At 40.7% G+C, this 20,462-nt stretch overlaps 1 protein-coding gene across 5 annotated transcripts in view; it reads left to right on the forward strand.

Annotated features, from left to right (window-relative positions):
- Window positions 1-20,462, forward strand: part of Acsl6 (acyl-CoA synthetase long chain family member 6) — a 58,362-nt gene that overhangs the window by 31,906 nt on the left and 5,994 nt on the right. For 3 of the 5 annotated variants that reach the window (XM_047555421.1, XM_047555419.1, XM_047555422.1), the window contains exons 11-20: window positions 61-138; window positions 1,550-1,684; window positions 2,057-2,191; window positions 3,447-3,542; window positions 4,552-4,624; window positions 7,664-7,752; window positions 8,403-8,519; window positions 11,531-11,674; window positions 12,737-12,838; window positions 13,740-13,811. In XM_047555421.1, coding sequence (XP_047411377.1) covers window positions 61-138; window positions 1,550-1,684; window positions 2,057-2,191; window positions 3,447-3,542; window positions 4,552-4,624; window positions 7,664-7,752; window positions 8,403-8,519; window positions 11,531-11,674; window positions 12,737-12,838; window positions 13,740-13,811 — 1,041 coding nt within the window. Of the gene's footprint in view, window positions 1-60; window positions 139-195; window positions 274-1,549; window positions 1,685-2,056; window positions 2,192-3,446; window positions 3,543-4,551; window positions 4,625-7,663; window positions 7,753-8,402; window positions 8,520-11,530; window positions 11,675-12,736; window positions 12,839-13,739; window positions 13,812-20,462 lie in introns of all 5 variants that reach the window. The other 2 variants (XM_047555423.1, XM_047555420.1) reach the window with 2 other exon arrangements.

Genomic DNA, 20,462 nt, shown 5'->3' on the forward strand with positions numbered 1-20,462 from the left:
TCTTGTTGTCTTCCTGTCAGTGTTTCTTTCCTTTCTGTCTCCCATGCCCGTCACCTGCAGAAAGTGATCTTTCCGAGACAGGACGATGTGCTCATCTCCTTCCTGCCTCTGGCTCACATGTTTGAGAGAGTAATCCAGGTAAGACGCCCACCTGACTGACTGGGACTTGCCTGGGCTCCTTCTGTTTTCTTGCAGAGTCAGTGGGCTCCCACTTGTGCGGATGTGCACTTTTCCTATTTGCCTTTAGCACACATGTTTGAGCGAATGGTGCAGGTAAGGCCCTGGCACAGAGAGGCACAACCTGTGCCTAGAACCCGTAGCCCTAGCAAGATGTCATTTGTCACTGGTAGTATGAAGTAGAATCAAAATGCCCTATCCTCAGAAGGTACCAGAGGGGTCAGAAGGGTCCAAGGACCTTGGTCACCCCATCAGTCCCTCCAGGAAGACCCGTGCTCGTAACATCTGCTCTGAGAGCACAGCAACTTTGCAGAAGTTTGCTTTACCATCCAAGCTCTGTGTAGTACCGCTCCATGTATGGCCAACACATTCCAGTTCCATAATTCTCATAACTCACAAATTCCTGAAAGAGAACAAGTTGTAAAGAATCAAACTGTCATGGCTCCTCAGGCTGCAGATGGGGACTAGTATTAGCTTGAGTCTGAGTCAGGCCTTGCGGGGGTATAGTAAGGGGAGGAATCCATATGTTACTGTGGGGACAAAGAATTCTCCATGCTTGTGTCACTCAGGGTTCCAGCCTATAAATAAACTGTGTCTTTTAAGCCTTTCCAATTTTGCCTTGGGAGAGATCTGGTATAATAGGGCAAGCTTTCCAGCTTTCTTGGCCTGAATTAGAATGCCAGTAATTACTGTCAACTAGTTTTTGTTTTTTTTTTTACCCCGGGCAAGTCACTTTACCCAGGATAAAGTGAGCTATGCATTCCTAACCTGTAAAGGGGATGGTTAGGAATACTGCCTCACTTGTAGGGTTGCTGTGAGCATTAACAACAGGAGCACATATAAGGCCCCTGATATGCTCTTAGTCTCACTACAAACTAGACAGACTCCCTGTTACTTAACCTGCCACCAAGTAGCACCCACAGCCAACTTTAGCAGCAGCTCTAGTACTTGTGAGAATAAGTCCTTCCATCATTACAGAGATATCCTTGGGAAAACCCACAGGGTCCAGGACCTGAAACAGATCCATTAATAAGATGTACATATCTGGGAGACCTAGTTTCCAGGGAGGCCCATGTCCCGCATTGGGGAGTGGGTGTGTGGGTAGGCTTCCATGAATATGGCTGCTTTGGCATCTACCGAAAGCTCAGAATCCCACTCCATCTCGTTTCTTTTCCCTGTGCCTGAGTAGGACTTAATGTGAAGATTTGGGATGGGGAGGTGGTTCAGATAGCACTCTTCATGTCTCATGGCAGCAGCCAGAGCTGGGCTTGGATTGTGGGTGCCCTTCATGGAGTTTGGAAAGCTCTGGATTGCGGCCAGGAGCGACCTGCCCATCCTAATGGACTCCTACCTTCCTGTCCTTCCCTTCCAGTCTGTTGTCTACTGCCACGGAGGGCGCGTTGGCTTCTTCCAGGGAGACATCCGCCTTCTCTCAGATGACATGAAGGCTCTACACCCCACCATCTTCCCTGTGGTCCCACGACTGCTGAACCGGATGTATGACAAGGTGAGCCCTGCGGGGAGTCTGTAGCCAGGCTGAGGTTCAGCTTATCTGCTTCTCTAGACAGATTCTGGAGCCCCATGTCCTGAAAGTTAATTCCTCACTTATATTCTCTGACTCTTTTTTAAATTTTGCTCTTCCATCTCCCATTTTCTTCCTATTCTCCAAAACCTTGGTTGGGGAGGTGTTTTTTACGAAATTCAATCTCTACAAGATGCCTGGACTTCGTCAGAGTTAACCTTCAGCTTGATGTCACACATTCAGTGACCTCCTGCAGGGGTATAATAGAGTGTGGCTTCTCTGATGGTCAATCTGGGCTTTCTTCCTTGGGGACATGACTTCAGGCCCTGACAGCTATTTGCAATGTGTGTTCCTCAGATCTTCAGCCAGGCAGACACTCCACTGAAGCGCTGGCTGCTGGAGTTCGCAGCAAAGCGTAAGCAGGCTGAGGTCCGGAGTGGAATCATCAGAAATAACAGTATCTGGGATGAACTCTTCTTTAATAAGATTCAGGTAAGAAATGAGCAAGTGATTACAGAATGACACCTGTGTCCAGTGGATGATCTTACAGGGGAACTAGAGAAGTTCATCCCAGTGGCCTGTAATCTTATGGAATAATAACTCATGCAATTAAAGTTTATTTTAGGGCAGGGGTTGTGGCTCAGTGGTAGAGCACTTGCCCAGCAAGTGTGAGGCACTGGGTTTGATTCTCAGTACCACATATAAATAAATGAATAAAATAAAGGTCTATCAACATCTAAAAAAGTAGTTTTTTAAAAAAGTTTATCTTACAATTGAAATTTTAAATCAGTCACTTTTCATTTGTGGTGATTACTTAGAAGGACCCATGGTAAGTAGCTCTCTTGACCTCCACAGACATCAGGGTAACTTCGATAGTCTGGTCAGTGCTCCACCAAGATGCTGCTAGAGTCTGAAGGTTCTCTTGCCTTTCCCTGTAACTCTGACCACAGTGGTTTTCCAGCAGCACCAGGTTCTAGTTTGATGCTCAGGAATATTCTTTTCCTTTCCTGTTTCCTGTCCCTTCATCCTCTCCAAACCAGTCCAGTCCAGAATTGCACATTTCTGTATCTCTGTATAAAGCCTTCAAGCTCTGTATTACCCAAGGAAAATCTTGTTAATTAGTAGAATATACTCATTTTTTTCTTGCTATTCTATTTTTAGCTATGAAAATTAATATTTAAACTCTCTTGGCTCAACTTACAGAAACAAAGTGTTTCAAGTATTCTTTGTTCTCTGTAGTGCGTAGTAAATAAAGCATTGTATTGATTTATACATGAAAAAAAAGATAATGCCATTAAAATGGATGTTGGAAGAAATTGCCCTAAGTAATTGTTTTGGATGCTTATGAATGATGAAAGAGTGAGAGAGCACTGGTATATTTTAAGGAAAGGGAAACCAGCATTATAGAGTGCCACACAGACTAATGCCACTAATCTCAAGAGACATAAAAGAGTTGATCAAGGAGCTAGGTGTTTAGCTCAATGTAAGAGCTATTACCTAGCATGTGCAAGACTCTGGGTTCCATCCTCAGCACCCTGCCAAAAAACTGTTTGGTTTTATCATGGGTTAAGTTACAGAACTGATGGGGTTTATCATTTGGAAGGGGAAGGGACTTCCTCAGTTCATGGTCTTCTCTTTGTTCCAAACCCTAGCACCCAGTTCAATGTTGGTCCTGAGTGAGATCCACATGGGCAGGAAATCATCTCAGGTAACACAAATGTTGGCAGATTCTTCTGTCTTCCCACAGGCCAGTCTTGGTGGACGTGTTCGGATGATTGTTACTGGAGCAGCCCCTGCATCACCAACAGTCCTGGGATTTCTCCGGGCAGCCCTGGGGTGCCAGGTATTGCCTTGTATGACTTTCTATGGGGGTAGAGGGATGTGCATCAAGCAGGAGATCTATTTTGCCCTCTACTGTACAGAAAAAGATCTGAGGAACAAGATTTTGGGGATAAATCTCCCTTTTCCAAGGATGAAAAAAAAAATCCCAGAGCCATTTAAAACGGGATACCTTTGCCACACTCTGGAAAACACATGTGTGTGCACTCTGGCAAATTACTTTCCCTGAGCCCTTGGAAGGTTTTAGCAAAGGACAAAGGGATCAGATATACTATATATGAATCTTCAATGTGCCAGAGAAACTGTCCCACACCTGTTCCACATCTCTGCATTCCCCAGCCCGTAAAATATCTCCCAATATCTCAGAAAAGGAGCACAAGGGAGGGGATGAAAGCCTGTTTATATATTATTTGATTCAGTGGTCTTTGTTGTCTCTAAAAATTCTCCTTCATTTGTCCATTCGATTAGTATTTAGTATTGTAACATTTATTTAGTATTGTAACATTGTTGTGGCTGATGGGTTTCAAGTCAAGCAAATATGTCTGTTTCATAATTGTGCATGACTATATATTTATGCTTTAGAAGCCACATGCTTCTTATGCTATCCTCCTATTCCACACCAATGTGGTCTGACTTGTTCCAAAGGCAGTCTCTTCCATGTGGTGAGAGCTTTCATGCAGATAAGAGGGGCTCTAATGAAACGTAGTGAATTTTGAAATGCTTATCTCTAATACCCATTTATCCACATGGAAAATAGAGTCAATGGTTGAAAATAGGTCAGAAATCTTTATCCCAAGCTACATAACCTTATCTACTAAGTGTGGGAAAGTAGCACTATTTTTAAGCAAATGTGGCCATACTTGTTGTTTGCATTCACCTTTCCCTGAAGTTACCTGCCTCCAGAGCACCTTCCCTTACACCAATGGTCAGTGGGAGGTTGGCTAACTGAAAAGGGCAGATAATCAGCTCTGGGAGGGTTTGTGCCCACAGTGATTTCCAGGTTTTTCTCAAAGGTTTATGAAGGTTATGGCCAAACTGAGTGTACTGCTGGATGCACCTTCACCACACCTGGGGACTGGACTTCAGGTAGGATGGGCTAGAGATGTGGGAGCAGCTCGTTTTGAAAACAGCAGAATCTAAAATCTCCCTCTTGGAAATTGAATTTGCATGAATAATTCAGAAAAAATCAAAGGGAATAGAAGAAAAACTTTAATGATGGTTATGTAAAAGTCATGACGTTATAGGTCTGTTGTTTTCTTTGTTGTAAGTTTTTTGTGTTTTCCTATTTTTTATATTTTCCTGTTTCCTTCATAGATAAGTAGAAGTTATACCAAAAGAAGAATAGAGCAAAAGATTACTATTCTAGGTGGAAAAAATGCTTATAGTATCATCGTATTAGATTTTACAGATTCTAAATAGTGCACAGTCTTACTTATAATCACTTCAGAACTAGGTTTTAGAGTGAAAGAAGAAGCCTGTGAATTGAATATAATTTGTAAAGGAGAAGCATGTTCATAGTGACTAAAGAACACTTCTTCTCTCTCTCTCTTTCTCTCTCTCTCTTTCTTTCTTTCTTTCTTTTTCTTTCTTTGTTTTTTCTTTCTGGTACATTATAAGTATTCATAGTTATGGAATTCAGTGTCATATTTATACATATACATACCAAAAATTGATCAATCACATTCCCCAGTAAATTCCCTTTCCTCCTCTCCTCTTCCTCCTTTTTTTGCTACTCTACTGATCACCCTTCTACTATTATTATATATATATTTATTATTTAAAATGTCATGTGTAGACCAGCAGCAGCAGCATCACCATGGTGCCTATAAGAGTTGTAGAGTCTCATATATAAATGTATTTGCGTACACACACACATACTGGGGATTGAACCCAGAGGCACTTTACCACTGAGTGACATTACCAGTCCTTTTTATTTTTTGAGGCTGGGTCTCACAAAGTTGCTGAGGATCTTGCTAAGTTGCTGAGGCTGGTCTCAAATGTGTGATCCTCCTGTCTCAGCCTCCCAACTCGTTGGGATTATAGGCATGTGCCACTCTATATAGTTTATTAATATTTTAATTGGTGCATTACAATTTTTGGAATTCATTGTGACAATTATACATGGAATTAGCATAATTTGATAGAGATTTTGCTCCCCAGTATTTCCCCATCTCCCTTCCCTTCCCCTCAATCTCCTTCCTCTGCTCTACTGGTCTCCCCTCTATTCTTCTGAAAGAGAACTGCTTCTTTTTTTTAATCTTTTTTTTTTTTTAGTTGTAGATGGACACATACCTTTATTTTATTTATTTTCATGTGGTGCTAAGGATCAAACCCAGGACCTCACACATGCTAGGCAAGTGCTGTACCACTGAGCAACAACCCCAGTCTGAGAACTACTTCTTAAATGACCATTTGAGAGTCCTTTTGGGAACTATGGTCTCCTGTGATATTAATGTCTAGAAGGCAGTGGTACTTTGGAAAGGAGCAGCTCCCATCCACACTCCCATTCTGAGGAGATTTGTCCCTCAGGGGAGTGGGAAGCAGGTCTGTAATAGGAAGCCCATGGATTATTTATCCATCACCACATTTAGACCAGATACTGGAAGAAGCTGGAAAACAGTCAACAACAATAACAAATCCTTCAAGATAACAACATAACAACTTTCTCTGTGAGCCTAGGCCACTGTTTGAACCTGAGTTTGCTCAACTCCAAACCAGAAAATTTGGGGTGATGTACATGCAATAAAATATGCTCATAAATGCAACACTATTTTCAGAGTACCTTGAGATAGTCAGTAGAAACTCGAAAGATGGATTCTAAATGGAAATCATATTTAGCCAATCCAAGTGTGGAAGTTTTATTTTTTAATTCTATGTCTTTAAACTCTAGCCAGATAAAGTCTATTTTGCATGGTTCTTCAGTCACCCTGCCACTGACAAATCTTCGGGAACCATCTTTAGAGGTTCTGGCTCACTAACTGCTGTCATATTGGCAAATCATTCTCACATATTCCCTTCCTTTTGGACACTTTCCTTCTTCTACATTTTCCTTTATTATACACACACACACACACACACACACATATAAACACATCTTCAGTCCCTTTCTATATTTTATGTAGGGACAGGGTCTTGCTAAGTTGCTTAGGGCCTCACTAAGTTGCTGAGGCTGGCTTTGCGATCCTCCTGCTTCAGCTTCCCAAGGAGTACAGGCATGTACCACTGCACCCAGTCAAACTGTTTGATTTTTATTCCTTAGTACCTTAAAAACCTATAAGACTATTGGCTATGAGAGGGTGTGATATCTTTGCACAGTATTTAAAAGGCTCAGCGACCTCTCTTTTAAAAGAGAAACCAAAGTGTCACAGCCTGGCTTTTCATAGACATAGCTTACTTTTCTTTCAGGACCTTGGCTAGCACCTGCTATGAAATCCTTTAACTTAAAGGATAATAACTAGAAAATGACAGATATAATCCCGTGGTTGGAGTATATATAAGACCAAGAAAATTTGGTATCTCCCCACCCCAGGAGAGCGAGTTACCTCATTCCAGTTTCCTTTCCCTTTATTCTTCAAAGTGTCACATGTAGACCAGTAGCAGCAGCATCACCATGGTGCCTGTAAGAGTTGTAGAGTCTCATGCCTCAAACCAGACCTACTGAGTCAGAACCCACAATTTGACACGATTGCTAGGTCCTTCCTATGCACCAGTCAACAGACTGGTGGCTAGAGGAAAAACAAATGATAGCTGTATTGTATGATCCCCAAACTGAGATATGTGATCTGACAATGTGGAAAATGTTATAATGTGGGCACTATTGTAAAAGCTCCTGACTTCCTCCTTACCTAAGCCCCTGTGCAGGTTGATGCTGGACCAGGTGTGCCTGTCTTTCTTTTTAAGAATCAAATTTAAAATGATGGCCAGGTGGAGGTTGGCCTTTGCTTTCTCCAGAACATTGTTTTATCATCAATACTTGCCTGTGACAAATACCTGTCTAAAGCTGCTTTGGTTTCCTTCCATAATTCCCCACTTTGACCATTAAAGAGTTTTACAGTCAGGTGGGGCCTTTTCAGTGCTAAATCTGATCTGACCAGTGACAAGTGCCTTCTTACTCTGGTGTTCTAGGGCATGTGGGGGCACCTCTGCCCTGCAACCATATCAAGCTTGTTGATGTGGAGGAACTGAACTATTGGACCTGCAAAGGAGAGGGAGAGGTAAACTTAAGGATGTAGCCATTCATGTCTGTGAGTAAGAACAAGCAAAACAAAAACAAGTAGGAACGGAATTATTTTCCTTTTGCCTTGTGTACACAGTCATTTTAAATTACTGATTAATTTGACTTAAATCAAGATTTTAAGGTCCTAAACTTTGTTTTAAAACACCCTTTTTTTTTTTCTCCTAACTGTGGCATGGCCTGCTGCTGTATAATGTGCCCCAGAAGAAACATGGCCATGTACAAATAGACCAGATGAGCTGGCCTGTACTTTCTCATTCCATGGGAGTGGGTGGCGAAGTTGACTGCGTCTCTGGCAGAATCATCTGGCCATCAGTATTCGTGATGACATCCCACTGAGTGTCACAAAGCAGCATATGGTCAGGGTCATAGGGCTCTTGAAGGAGAAGAGATGGCAAAGGAAGAAGGGTAGCCAGAATAGGGGCAAAAGCAGGGAGGACCCTACTTGAGAAAAGACAAAAAACAGCTTAAAAGGCAGAGAGAACTGGCAAGTGTTCCCATCACTATGATTTCCACATGGGTTTTGCTGGTGGATAGCATACCTCATTCTCCCTATGCCTGGTGACAGCTTCTCATTGCTGGCATTCATTATGCTGTGGCTGAGAGAAGCCATGGTGTTTTACCCCACAGATCTGTGTGAGAGGACCAAACGTGTTCAAAGGCTACTTAAAAGATCAGGAGAGGACAAAGGAAGCTCTGGACAGTGACGGCTGGCTTCACACTGGGGACATTGGGAAATGGCTGCCGGTATGTGTACCTGGAATCCTAGAGGGCCAATTATTTTGGTGGCGGGAGGATATGTGATCTGGTTCCTTAAGGCAGGAATTTTCTCCATATCTTTCCTGACAGATATTCTTACAAGAACACCTGAGGGATTGAGAGGGTCTTCCTTACCTGCCCCTCAATGCTTCCTTTTCCTTTTCCTTTTCCTCCTGTGTGGGAGGGTATGGCTGGGGTCTTGGGGGCCAACTCCCTCCCCTTAATGGTTTCCAGATAGTGATATGCTAGCATGTGGAATCTGATGGTGGAGTAGAAGAAGGGAGATGTCTGGGGATCTGAGAAGTGCTTGCAGCTGGGTGCTTGCAGTTTCTTTGACTCTGCTGGCAGTTGCTCTTGTTACCTTGAGCAAAGCCCCATCCCTCTCCTGGACTCCACAATGACACAATTACTGAAAAAGAGAGCATTCTTTAGCCATGGCCCGCAAATTCTATCTGAGACAAATTTGCCTCATTCTTTGACTTCTCAAACTGGAATAGTAACATTAGTTACTGTTGTGAGGAACAAATGAAAATATCTGTAAAGCACTTATGACAGTACCTGGTACATAGGAAATACTTTGATGAATGCTTTAACCAGTAAAAGGCTCTGTTGCCAACATGGAGAGCACTTGCCTGGTGCAGCCCAGCCAGGAAGCCTCTTCTGTGTCTCCGGCAAGTTGCTAAGGTTTGTTCTGGACATTTAGAGGCATTGAATTTATCAGACATATGAATAATATTGATTCCTGTCTGGACCCTGTGGACTGGCAGGCCAATTTGTCCCTGCTTGGATACGTGTGCTTCCCATGAGAAACCCTCATGCCTGGGGCAGACAGGAATTTATCCCCAGTGTATGTCCTGGGCCAGGTCCTCTGATCAGGGAAGACATACATTTTTTAACATTATTGAGCCAATGTGATGGACATGAGTGGGAAGACACACCTGGGGAAAGGCAGGGGAGGACAGGTGCCTATTGGATCCAAGTCTCAGAATAAGCCACGTTCTAAGAGAAAAGGAAAGAGTGAGAAGCACAATCCAGAGTAGAGATAGGAGGAGGAGTGTAAGGCAAGCAGTTCCAACTGAAGGCCCACAGGTATGGGGGAAGAGAGGCCAATGGGTCCAGGACATCTGCAGAAGGCAGACTGTCCCATCAGCTACAGAAGGCAGACTGTCCCATCAGTTCAGTCTTCAGTCTCGCTTACATCCACACCTTCCAAAGTCCTGCACTTCATTTTATATTAGAAGGCCCTTAAACTGTAAAAGTTCAAAGTCCCACAAAACTTAGATATGCCGCTGATGTCCTGAACTTGAATGAAACCACCCACCTCACAGAGCTTGGTGAGAAGCAAGCAAATCAGTTCATGTGAAGCTGCCTGTGCTCCAATACACCCTAAAACAGCAGGCAGGAGGCTTGTGAAGTCAGTTTCTAAAATTTTTATATTTAAGTGATAGCTGAATTTTAATTCAAATTATTATTATAACCATTGAAATAAATATGTATTCTTGCTAAATTTCTCATGTAAGGCAAATCATGCTTTCCTGGCATAAGTCCTGCTTAGTCGTGATGTTTTTCTTCATATTATTTTTCTAAAAATTGTGTTTGGCTTTTCAACTTATTCATACATTAGCTTGATCTGCAATTTTCCTTTTACATACAATTCTATTATGGTTTTTGAGAGTGGTCTATAATTTCCCTTTTTTTGTGGGAAGGTACCAGGGATTGAACTCAGGGGCACTCAACCACTGAGCCACATCCCCAGTCCTACTTCCTATTTTATTTAGAGACAGGGTATCACTGAGTTGCTTAGAACCTCACTTTTGCTGAGGTTGGCTTTGAACTCTCCATCCTCCTGCTTTAGCCTCCTGAGCAGCTGGGATTACAGGTGTGCACCACCATGCCAGGCCTGTAATTTCCTATTATATACAATTCTGTTATGGTTTTAGTGTGAACTTACTGAATGCGTTGATGAGTAGTTTTTGTTTCCTTTTCCTGTTTTCTGGAAGAGTATGTGCAAGATTTGAATGCTCAATTCTTAAATTTTAGGTAGAAATCATCTATAAAGACATTTGCTTTTAGAAATCATCATGATTTTTATATATATTTTTTAGTTGTAGGTGGACACAATACTGTTATTTTACTTTTATGTGGTACCAAGGATTGCATTCCAGGCGAGCGCTCTAGCACACAACCCCAGCCCATAGAAATCATTATGATTGTATAGCATTAGATAGATCAAGGGAAAGGTATGGTCTTCTAATCCAGGAAGATCTGAATTCAAATCCCCTGCTTCCTAACTGTGTGACTTTGGCAGAGTTAACTGAGTTATCTCATCCTCATCTCCTCATCTGTGAAACAAGGGTGACAACACCCAGCTCCTGGGGTGCAATGAGAACCAAAGAAACCAGTGTAGGAAGAGCACTTGCCGTCCACCAGAGTTTTGAGCAAAATAGGGCCTGCTTATTTTTTTGTCTTCTAGAGACTGCTTGGCTCTGGTGGATCAAACAGATGGAGTGGGGACAGAATGTATGCAGAAGTCTGGTCGTGATGTGGTTTTGAGGGAAGAAAAACTGTAGAGGAAAAAAGGGATTTATGAGTAAGGATGGATAAGCCCAACAGCTAAAGATCCAGGAGAGGCACATATCAAGGCCAGGGCCAGGTCTGGGGCTCAGTGACCAGATGGTCATGAGGGGCTTCACGTAGGATGTGTTGCATCCTGTGAGACAAACAGCCTCATTTTGTAGCACTCTGAGGGTAGTGAGGTTCTGGGAAGTCTGTGAAAAAGAAGTTTGATGGGGAATCTTAGACACATGTCGGAGTGGCCAAGGAAAAGGAAAGGACAGTGGGTACGCAGGGCTCAGCAGAGCTTGAATGTCACTGACCTGTGGTGCACAGCAGGGAGGAGCAGTTTGGGGAGGGGATCTGCAGGCTGGGGAAGGGCAGAGTTGAAGGACTCCATTTTGACAGTGCCATCTTCTCAGGAGGCTGTTTGTCCAACTTCACAGGAGGGAACTCTCAAAATTATTGATCGGAAAAAGCACATATTTAAACTTGCTCAGGGAGAATATGTTGCACCTGAGAAGATCGAGAACATCTATATCCGGAGTGAACCTGTGGCGCAAATCTATGTCCATGGGGACAGCTTAAAGGTAAGGCTCTGCACGCAATGGACTGCTGAAAAATCTAGAGTAAACTTTAATCTCCGATCAGACCCCAGGATCTGCCTAAGCAATTTAAATCATGAGAGAAAATTCCTTTCTAAAGGAGAAGACTTAATTACTTTTAGTTTGGTTAACTGCAGTTAGGTCAAGTAAATTGTTTGAAGTAGTAATCATGAACGTGCCCACTACTTTTAATTTATGCTCTACCTACTTCCAAGAGAGATTTTTGAGATAAGATGCAAAGCAGGGCTGGAGTTGTAGCTCAGTGGTAGAGTGCTTACCTGGCATGTGTGGGGCCCTGGGTTCAATCCTCAACACCACATATAAATAAATAAAATAAAAGATCCATTGACAACTAAAAACATATATATTTTTTTAAAAAGATACAAAAGCAAAATTTTATAGATAAATAGGTATAGTGTTACAAATAATGGTACTGATGATAATATAGTTTATTAGGATTAAATTATTTGGGAGAGGGTTTCTCCTTATTTTACCATCATTATTATTTAGATCATTAACATATTCTATGATATCAAAGATATCATACATGTTCTATGGTGTCACTGCATGAATATAACTAAATATTAAATTATTTTTGAAGAAAGCCATTAAAATTAAAGTGAAGCTTTTTATGAATGAAGGTTCACTGATGTAAAAATTTCTAAATGGTCTGGAAACCCTGGGAAACATGTTTTGATTCACAGAATTTGGATCATAGAGTTGTTTGATCAGCATCAAAAAAATATGCAGGTTTAAGATTGGCACGAGAATCAAAGTTGGCTCTCGTTTTTAATTTTACTGATTCTTGATGTCCTTAAATATCCCCCATATCAAATTTAAGGGGACATATCAGGAAATGAACAGTCAAGAATGTGTGATATATTGGAGAAAATGTTTCATAACATGAACAAATGTTTCATAAGCGTGTGCTTATTTTTAGAAAAGGGTGGAGCCCGAGAATACCAAGAGATTATTTTTAATGCTGGACCACAAATAACCACTTTAAAAGCTTTTGTCATGACTATTTTCCTTTGGTGGGCATTCCAGGCCTTTTTGGTGGGCATTGTAGTGCCTGACCCTGAAGTCATGCCCTGCTGGGCCCAGAAGAGAGGAATTGAAGGACAATATTCAGATCTCTGCAAAAATAAGGTCAGTATCTTAGGGCTGTTTCCTTAAAGGCAATTGAGTGTTTTATGATGCCACATAAGCAAAGGGCAGAAAAGCTGTTAGAGCAGTGGAATTCAAACACATAGGGAATTTCTAATATCACTTTCTATACAGTGGAAATCCTAAACCAGAGATTTGTCTTTTGGTTACTATTGAAGAAATTCATATTTCTTCTTAGAAACTCGACCAGCTATTGGATTTTACAATCAGGAGACATCACAGAAAGCTTATCCAGCCCTGTTGTCTTGCGGCACAGAGGAGACCAGGCCAGGGAGGAAGTGACTCGTCCAAGGCCACATAGCTGGTTTACAGCAGAGTGAGATGCAAGCCCAGGCTTTCTGTCTTACTGACTGTGCACTCTCCAAATGTGATTTTTGTGTGTTCTGGGTTTATAGAGAGTCGTGGAATTGAAACAGGATCACGGTTCTTCCTGCCTAGAGCATTGGCCATTCCCACCTTCCTGAAACCTTCTCATGGCTCATGTTGGAGAAGGATTGCTGCTCTCTGACCTCAGCATTAGCTCCTCAAGTCTCTTGGTCAATTTCTGAGCAGCAACCATAGACACCCCCACCCCACCCCAGGACCTGGGCTCATCTGAGGGCAGCAGGGCTCACCAGGCTGACCAGCAGGCTGCTTTAAAAAACAATTTTTTTGAGTAGTCACTTAGCCTTTTCATGGCCACTCCTTAGGCCAACTGCAGCCCTTATTTGCCTGATACAAGATGGTGATTGAGATGCTTCCAGGGAGCAACATCCCAAATGGGCAGTTGCAAGGGAACCGGTGTCTGCACCATTACCAGTTGCTCTTTACTCAAAATACGTTGTTTCCTCTATGCCCACTTCAAAATATGTTCTTATGATTATATTTCTGTGGTTTAATTCAGGAGCTGAAGAAAACCATTTTGGAAGATATGGTAAGGTTAGGAAAAGAAAGTGGACTCCATTCTTTTGAACAGGTAACTATTAACCTCCCTATAATCCTTTCAGTCCTTTAGTTAGTGATGAAAATTAAATTAACCCAATGGCAACCCTGACCTAGATTCCTTACCCTTTATGATGTGGCCAGCCAGCAGACTGTGTACCAATGGACCCCTGAAGGCCTGTTTGGGGCTGACTACAACAGCCGCCTCCTGAATTAAAATAGGTCATTGGACAAGTGAGACAGTGCTTGTCCTCATAATCTCAGGCATTCAAAAGACTGAAATATTACCCTCACTGTCACTAGTAGATCATGTATCCCAAGATGCTTGCAATATTAAAGATCAGAGTCCTATCTTATTTTTAATTTTATGGGGACTGTCTTCTTGGCTACAGTGGGCAGGCTCACTTGCTAGTACATTGGAGAGATATGGGTCTTCCCTCGGGCCATTCGTATCTGTCAGCTAAGTGTGCTTTCTACAAAGAGGAGGAAACGAAGAATGTTTAAGGAGAGGACAAGCAGTTCTTGCAGACATTTACTCGATGCAGTTTTGGGTTCTTATTGTAATTGAGTTCATATGCATACTTGGTCCTACTTACATGTACCATTTATATACATCCTGCTTTGTCAAAAATTCAAGGAGAGGGACTGGGGTTGTGACTTAGTGGTGGAGAGCTTGCCTCGCACGTGTGAGGCACTGGGTTCGATCCTCAGCACCACATAAAAAATAAATAAATTTTAAAAAGGTATTGTGTCCATCTACAACTAAAATTTAAAAAAAAAATCAAGGAGAAAAATTCTCTAAGCACAAAATCATAACATCCTGATTTAAAATTGTTCTTTGTATTTAAAATAATTATTTTTCATAAAAATGAACATCTTCTAAGAATCGTTTTTTCATAAAGTTTTGTTTCCTCAAAAATAATGTGAGGAGTCTGTAAGGTTTATGAAAATTTAAAATTTTTACCTGTTAATTCGATAACCTAGAAACATTTTAAAATCAGATTTAAATATAAAATTCTTGTCATGTGTTGATTTGCAGTTAAAATACATTTCCACCAGGCTGTGGTTGTAGCTCAGTGGTAGGGCACTCTCCTAGCACATGTGAGTCACTGGGTTTGATCTTCCACACAAAAATAAATAAATAAAATAAAAGTATTGTGTCCATCTACAACTAAAAAACATTTTAAAGACACATTTCCAGCAATGAAGATTTTAGTTTCTTAATTTCAAACTGAGAAAATCTAAACATAGTTTTAGGATCTAAGAATATTGCTATTTCTCTCTAAATAGATGAACGTAAAGATCTGTCAGTATGTTTTTAGGGCAATTAAAGCCTGGATAAGTAAATCTTGAGGCATTCAGGCAAATTACATTTATCTTTTTGAATGAAAGGTCAATTTGGGGTGCATAATAATTACTTAAATTTACAAATTTTATAGAACTAACTTCATTGCCCTTCCTTAATGGGGAGATGTGTTACTGGATCACACTGACCATGTAGTTCATGGATCACAAAGGAGTGAGTGAGACCAGTTGGTCTGGGTCTATGTCATAAATTGAAGGGTGGCGGTAAGCCCTCCAGAAACACACTTGTAGGCATCCTTCCACATTAATAAGGCCTGCACGCCCTCTGCTGGCGTTAGGATTCATGACTTCCCCAGGACATAAGAATAATTATAGGACATCCAGATTCCTTTTCACAGGGGGTGGGGAAAAAAAAAAAAGTACCATCACTTAAGAGGGACCTTTGGTTTAAGTTTCCAGTGTTAATCATTGCTTTGGTTAGGGTCTTTACTGAAAGGAGACTTTCCACATGCCTTAAACAGTTTCTGTTCTAATCATCTGTCCTCACCATGGTAACCTCAAATAGAGGGCTGCCATGCTGAGGTCTTTAGTTATATTGCCAAGGTTGTCATCTCCTGATTTTCTCTGTTCCCCTTTCCTCCTCATTCCTCGGCTTCCTTCCCACCACAGCGTGCGCTCTCAGCTGACCACAGGAGAGCAAGCACTAGGCCTCAGGCCTTAGAAGGGTATGCTCTTGACTCAGGGCCAAAGCTCAGCACAAATTGTTTCAGTTAGCCCATAATCCATTGTCAGCTTGTCCTAGGAACTTTTCCCTCCTCAAAAACGAATAGTCAGTGAAGGCTTAACTCTAAACATACACGTGCAAACAGCCAGGTCCAGAGTTTAAATAATTTATTAAATGCTTAAGAAGTTCAGATTTTCTGAGGGGGCTGATTTGCATTCAACTTTAAATTACAAAAATAAAAAAGTTGATATACTATATGAATAACTTCCAAAAATATCCAATTCTTCAAATTAGGTCAATCATTATTAATTTATAGAGATCTTTGTAAGATATATCTTAATAAGTAGGTAGGAGGTATTTATAATAATTATATCAATAATTAAAATATGTAGGTGACTGGGAAGTATTTAAGCATAGTTAACCATCATGATTAATAATTTTCTTAATCTTTATATGCCTTATGAATTTGCATAGACAATATGAACTGTCAATGCTTAATGGACTTTTCAAATTCCCTCCCTAGAAATATTTTACTGTATTTCCTCCTCCTGAAATGAATACTTACTTAGCAACTCAGAAATGATCATTTTCCTAATTCATTTAAATGTTTTATCTTTTTTGTTTATTGCTTCTGTCCTAAATTATTCATTCAAACAGAGTCAAGTTTTCATTGAGTAATACCTTTGAAAAATTAAAATGTTATATTTCTTCAAAATTGTGAAAAGCTCATGCTTTTATGTTGCCATAAAGGAACACTTTTGAGGTATTTTATTCCAATGCAAAATTTAAATGTTACATTTAAAAAATGTTAAAAGCTATGCAGTCTCTTTTCTGTGACTTTCAAGGAAGAAAGCTAACACTAGCATTTCCTTCCTTCTTTTTTTTTTTTTTTTTTCCTTCTTTTCTCAACAAAAATCTACTCATTAAAAATTGGGAAGCCAGTTTCATGGCATGTTTAAGCATTACTGGAGAAGAGGGAATCTCATGCCTTTTTTTACAGGTTCACAATTGGGAAGTTTGGTTTTTATGAGAAAATGTATAATTATTATAGAAAATTGATTTACTTCTGGAAAGAAAAAAACCTATTGATTTGAGGCCCACAGTTAAGGTCAGTGTTAAACAACTGGTTCAACTCATTTTTTTCCAATTACTTACTAAACTTTTTCTCACTTAAGCAGATTTTATAGGTATTTTATAGAAGAATTAAAATAGCTCAGGGCTGTAGGTCAGACTCAAGCAAGGACTGGCATCCTGGCAGCAGTGTTATACTGACCTGCTCGCTGAGGGACTAAGATGGGAGCTGACTTTAAGCTGCTAGTTTGCTTGGCCTTTGCAAAACTGTATTAGATGATATAGTCTCTTCTCAGGCAGAGTTATTTTGCAGGCAGATAAGTTGTATTGCAGATATTCCACTCAAGCCCTGAAACTCAAGATGTGCTGAGAACTGTTTTGGCAGATATTCACATTCTACCTGTTTCCATTCTTTCTTCCTAAGATCATGTTTTATTTTACTTACCATCTAAATAGCTTTATGTAGTTCTCCCTACAAAATTCATCTTCCCTGTACTATATATTTTATAGATTGTTACTGCCATATTTTCAGAGATGTATACCCCAAATCCTGGCAATGCACATAGATCCTTGTCCCAATTACATAGTGTTCTTCATGTGCTACTGGGAATGCAGACCAGCTGAAACCCAGGCTGTACAGATACTGTAGAAATTATATCTTGACTTGCATGTTTCCTTTTTAAAAGTGTGCTATTAAAAGAAGGAGGGTAGATGCTTTACATCTACTAAAGTCTTACATGATATTGTTTCTGTCAGAAGAGAACTTTTCTGGACTGTCCATTTTTCAGTTTTTCATATTGACAGTTTTTCATATTTCAGTTTTTCATATTTAAATGTGAGCTATTATATCAATGCATCTAGGATTAAACTTGCTTTAGATTATGTTAATGTTTTCTAAAAGCTAATTAATTTTGTCACCAAACGGTGATTTCAAGACTTTTAAAGTTAAGTGACATACACAAGTTGAACAGTGCTGCCACTGTTGGTTTGGGACTCTATTCTCTACTCCCCTCTGATACTTAACCACCTTGCCTCTTCCCTCCTCCGTGCCACCTCCACTGTCTCTGCCTCTCCCCTACTTCATCCCACCACCCTTCCCTACCTCCATCCCTGCTACCTTCCTATACCCACATCACATCCCCCCCAGCATATCCTCTGTAGACTCCCTCCTCAGTACACCAAACTTCTCTCTTGGGACCTATTTCCAAAGACTTGCACGTGTCATAGGATGACTTATGCCTGATAACAACAAATTAGGGGGAAAGTATATTCCTTGGGGTCGAAAAAATAGCGTCCTTTTTCCTGACCAAATCCTTGCTTCTTTGAGTAGAAAGCACACTGAGAGAGTTTGCAAACAAAACATTCTTTATAAAAACTTTAATTAATTTTGAAATATTTCACAATATCCAACTTTAGCCCAAAACCTCAGATTTCCAGCTATTAAAGTTGGAAATCCAAGTAGGAATATTTCCACATATGAGGTGAAGTTAACTGGCTCTCTGTAATGCTAGCTGTGTTTTTAGCATGATATTCGTTCCATCCCTGACACACTTGAAAGCCTCCAAAGGCTGTTTGTATTACCAAATTATGCTACACTAAGACAAACATGAATCCTTCATTTGGACAAATATCTTTTTAAAAATTTTTTTAGTTGTAGATGACCATAATACCTCTCTTTTATTTATTTATGTGGTGCTGAGGATTGAATCCAGGGCCTCACTCAGGTGAGGCAAGAGCTCCAGCACTGAGTCTCAACCCCCAGCCCCTTGGATGAGTATCTTAAGAGACAAAGATGAATCTGATTTACTAATGCTGTGCTCGTCTGAAAACTTTCACATTCTTTAGTTACAAATATGGGTAAAAATGTCAGAATCTGTTAGAATTTTTTAGGGAGGATCACAAGTTCAAGGCCAGCCTGGACAACTTAGTGAGACCTTGTCTAAAAAATATATATATAATACTAATAATAGATGGGAGATCAGTAGAGTAGAGCAAGCAGGTGGGGGAGGAAGGAAGGGAGGGAAAGGAAAGGTACTGGGGAATAAGATTGATCAAATTTTGTTAAGTGCCTGTATGACTATGGCATAATGAATCCCATGACTATGTATAATTATAATGCAACAATAAAAAATATTTTTTTAAAAAGGCTGGGACATAGCTCAGAAGTCCAGCAACCCAAGATTCAATTCCTAGTACCAAAAAATTTTAAAAACTTAAAAATCAATGAATGTAATAAAGAGTTTTCTGAGTAAAAAATGCATTCTTATCTTTAAATAACCACCTGCTGGGTTGGGGCTGTAGCTCAGTTGGCAAGCGCTTGCCTACCATGTTCAATCTTAGCACCACATAAAAATAAACAAAAGTATTCTGTCTCATCTACAACTACAAAAAATTTAAAAATAAATAAATACTCACCTGCCAGGGAACCAGACTGTTAGCATCAGAGAGTTTGAAAACAGTCATTGAAATTCCTTGCATAAGTTGATTTTTGAAATAAGCTCTTTTCTGAGCTTATCGTGTCCTTGGGCCTTGTGAACTTCCCTCATAGGACAGTGGCATCAGACACAGTGACCTCTCACTCTTCTTCCCATGGCCTGTATACACTCTGATTTCTTTCTCCTCCTCAAGTCACTCCTTCCCTCTCTCAAGCCCAGTCTGCAGCTCTAATATATCCAATGTCCAAAGCCCATTTTATCTCAGAAGCATGTCAAGCTTAATATGAATGCTTGATCTAACCACCTCCAAAAAAATCTCTGTTCCTCATCCAGTTTTTAACACTAGTATTTGCTCAAGCAGAAACCTAGAGTCATTCTTAGCTCTCCTTCTTTACTCTTTACCCAAACCAATAAACTGATTGCTAATGCTGCCTTTCTACCCAAAGCCAACTTCCACCCCCAACACCAACTTCATCGCCCAAACCAGTCTGCCCTGCCTGGTGGCTGGTCCTCTGTCTCCCACTCTTACCCCACCTCAATCCATTCTTAACAGAGTATCACTCCAAAGAGCCCTTCTGAGTCAGTTTCTTAATACATAAAACTGTTTAAAGAGTTACGTTCAGACTCCTTAGCTAGGTGTATTGATCCTTTATAATTTGACGGGTTAACCTCACCAACCCCATACCTTTCTTCATCATTTGGACCCTAGGCCATAGCCTACACTGTGAGTGTTCCCGATATGTGTTGGCCCATATTGCCTCTATGAGCCTCCTGTCCTCAGACCATATAGCAGCCACCCTCCCCCCTTGCTATCTTCATTTGTCTAAAGCCTACTTATCCTTCAGCGTTCAACTCAGGCATCCCTTTTCAGTGAACGCTGCCCAAGTATGGCTTAGATGGTATATCAGAAATGCAGTCACGCCAGGCATGGTGGAACACTCCTGTAATCCCAGCAACTCAGGATACTGAGGCAGGTAGATCTCAAGTTCAAGGCCTACCTGGGCAACTAGTGAGACCCTGTCTCAAAACAAAAAGTAAAAATAAAAGGGTTGGGGATTTAGCCCAGCGATAGAGTAACCCTATACTCCATACTCCATCTGTAGTACATTTTTTTTTTTTTTTTTTTAGAAATGCAGTCAGCTTTAACAGA

Source organism: Sciurus carolinensis, chromosome 6, assembly GCF_902686445.1.
Source record: "Sciurus carolinensis chromosome 6, mSciCar1.2, whole genome shotgun sequence".
NCBI classification, from domain to species: domain Eukaryota; kingdom Metazoa; phylum Chordata; class Mammalia; order Rodentia; family Sciuridae; genus Sciurus; species Sciurus carolinensis.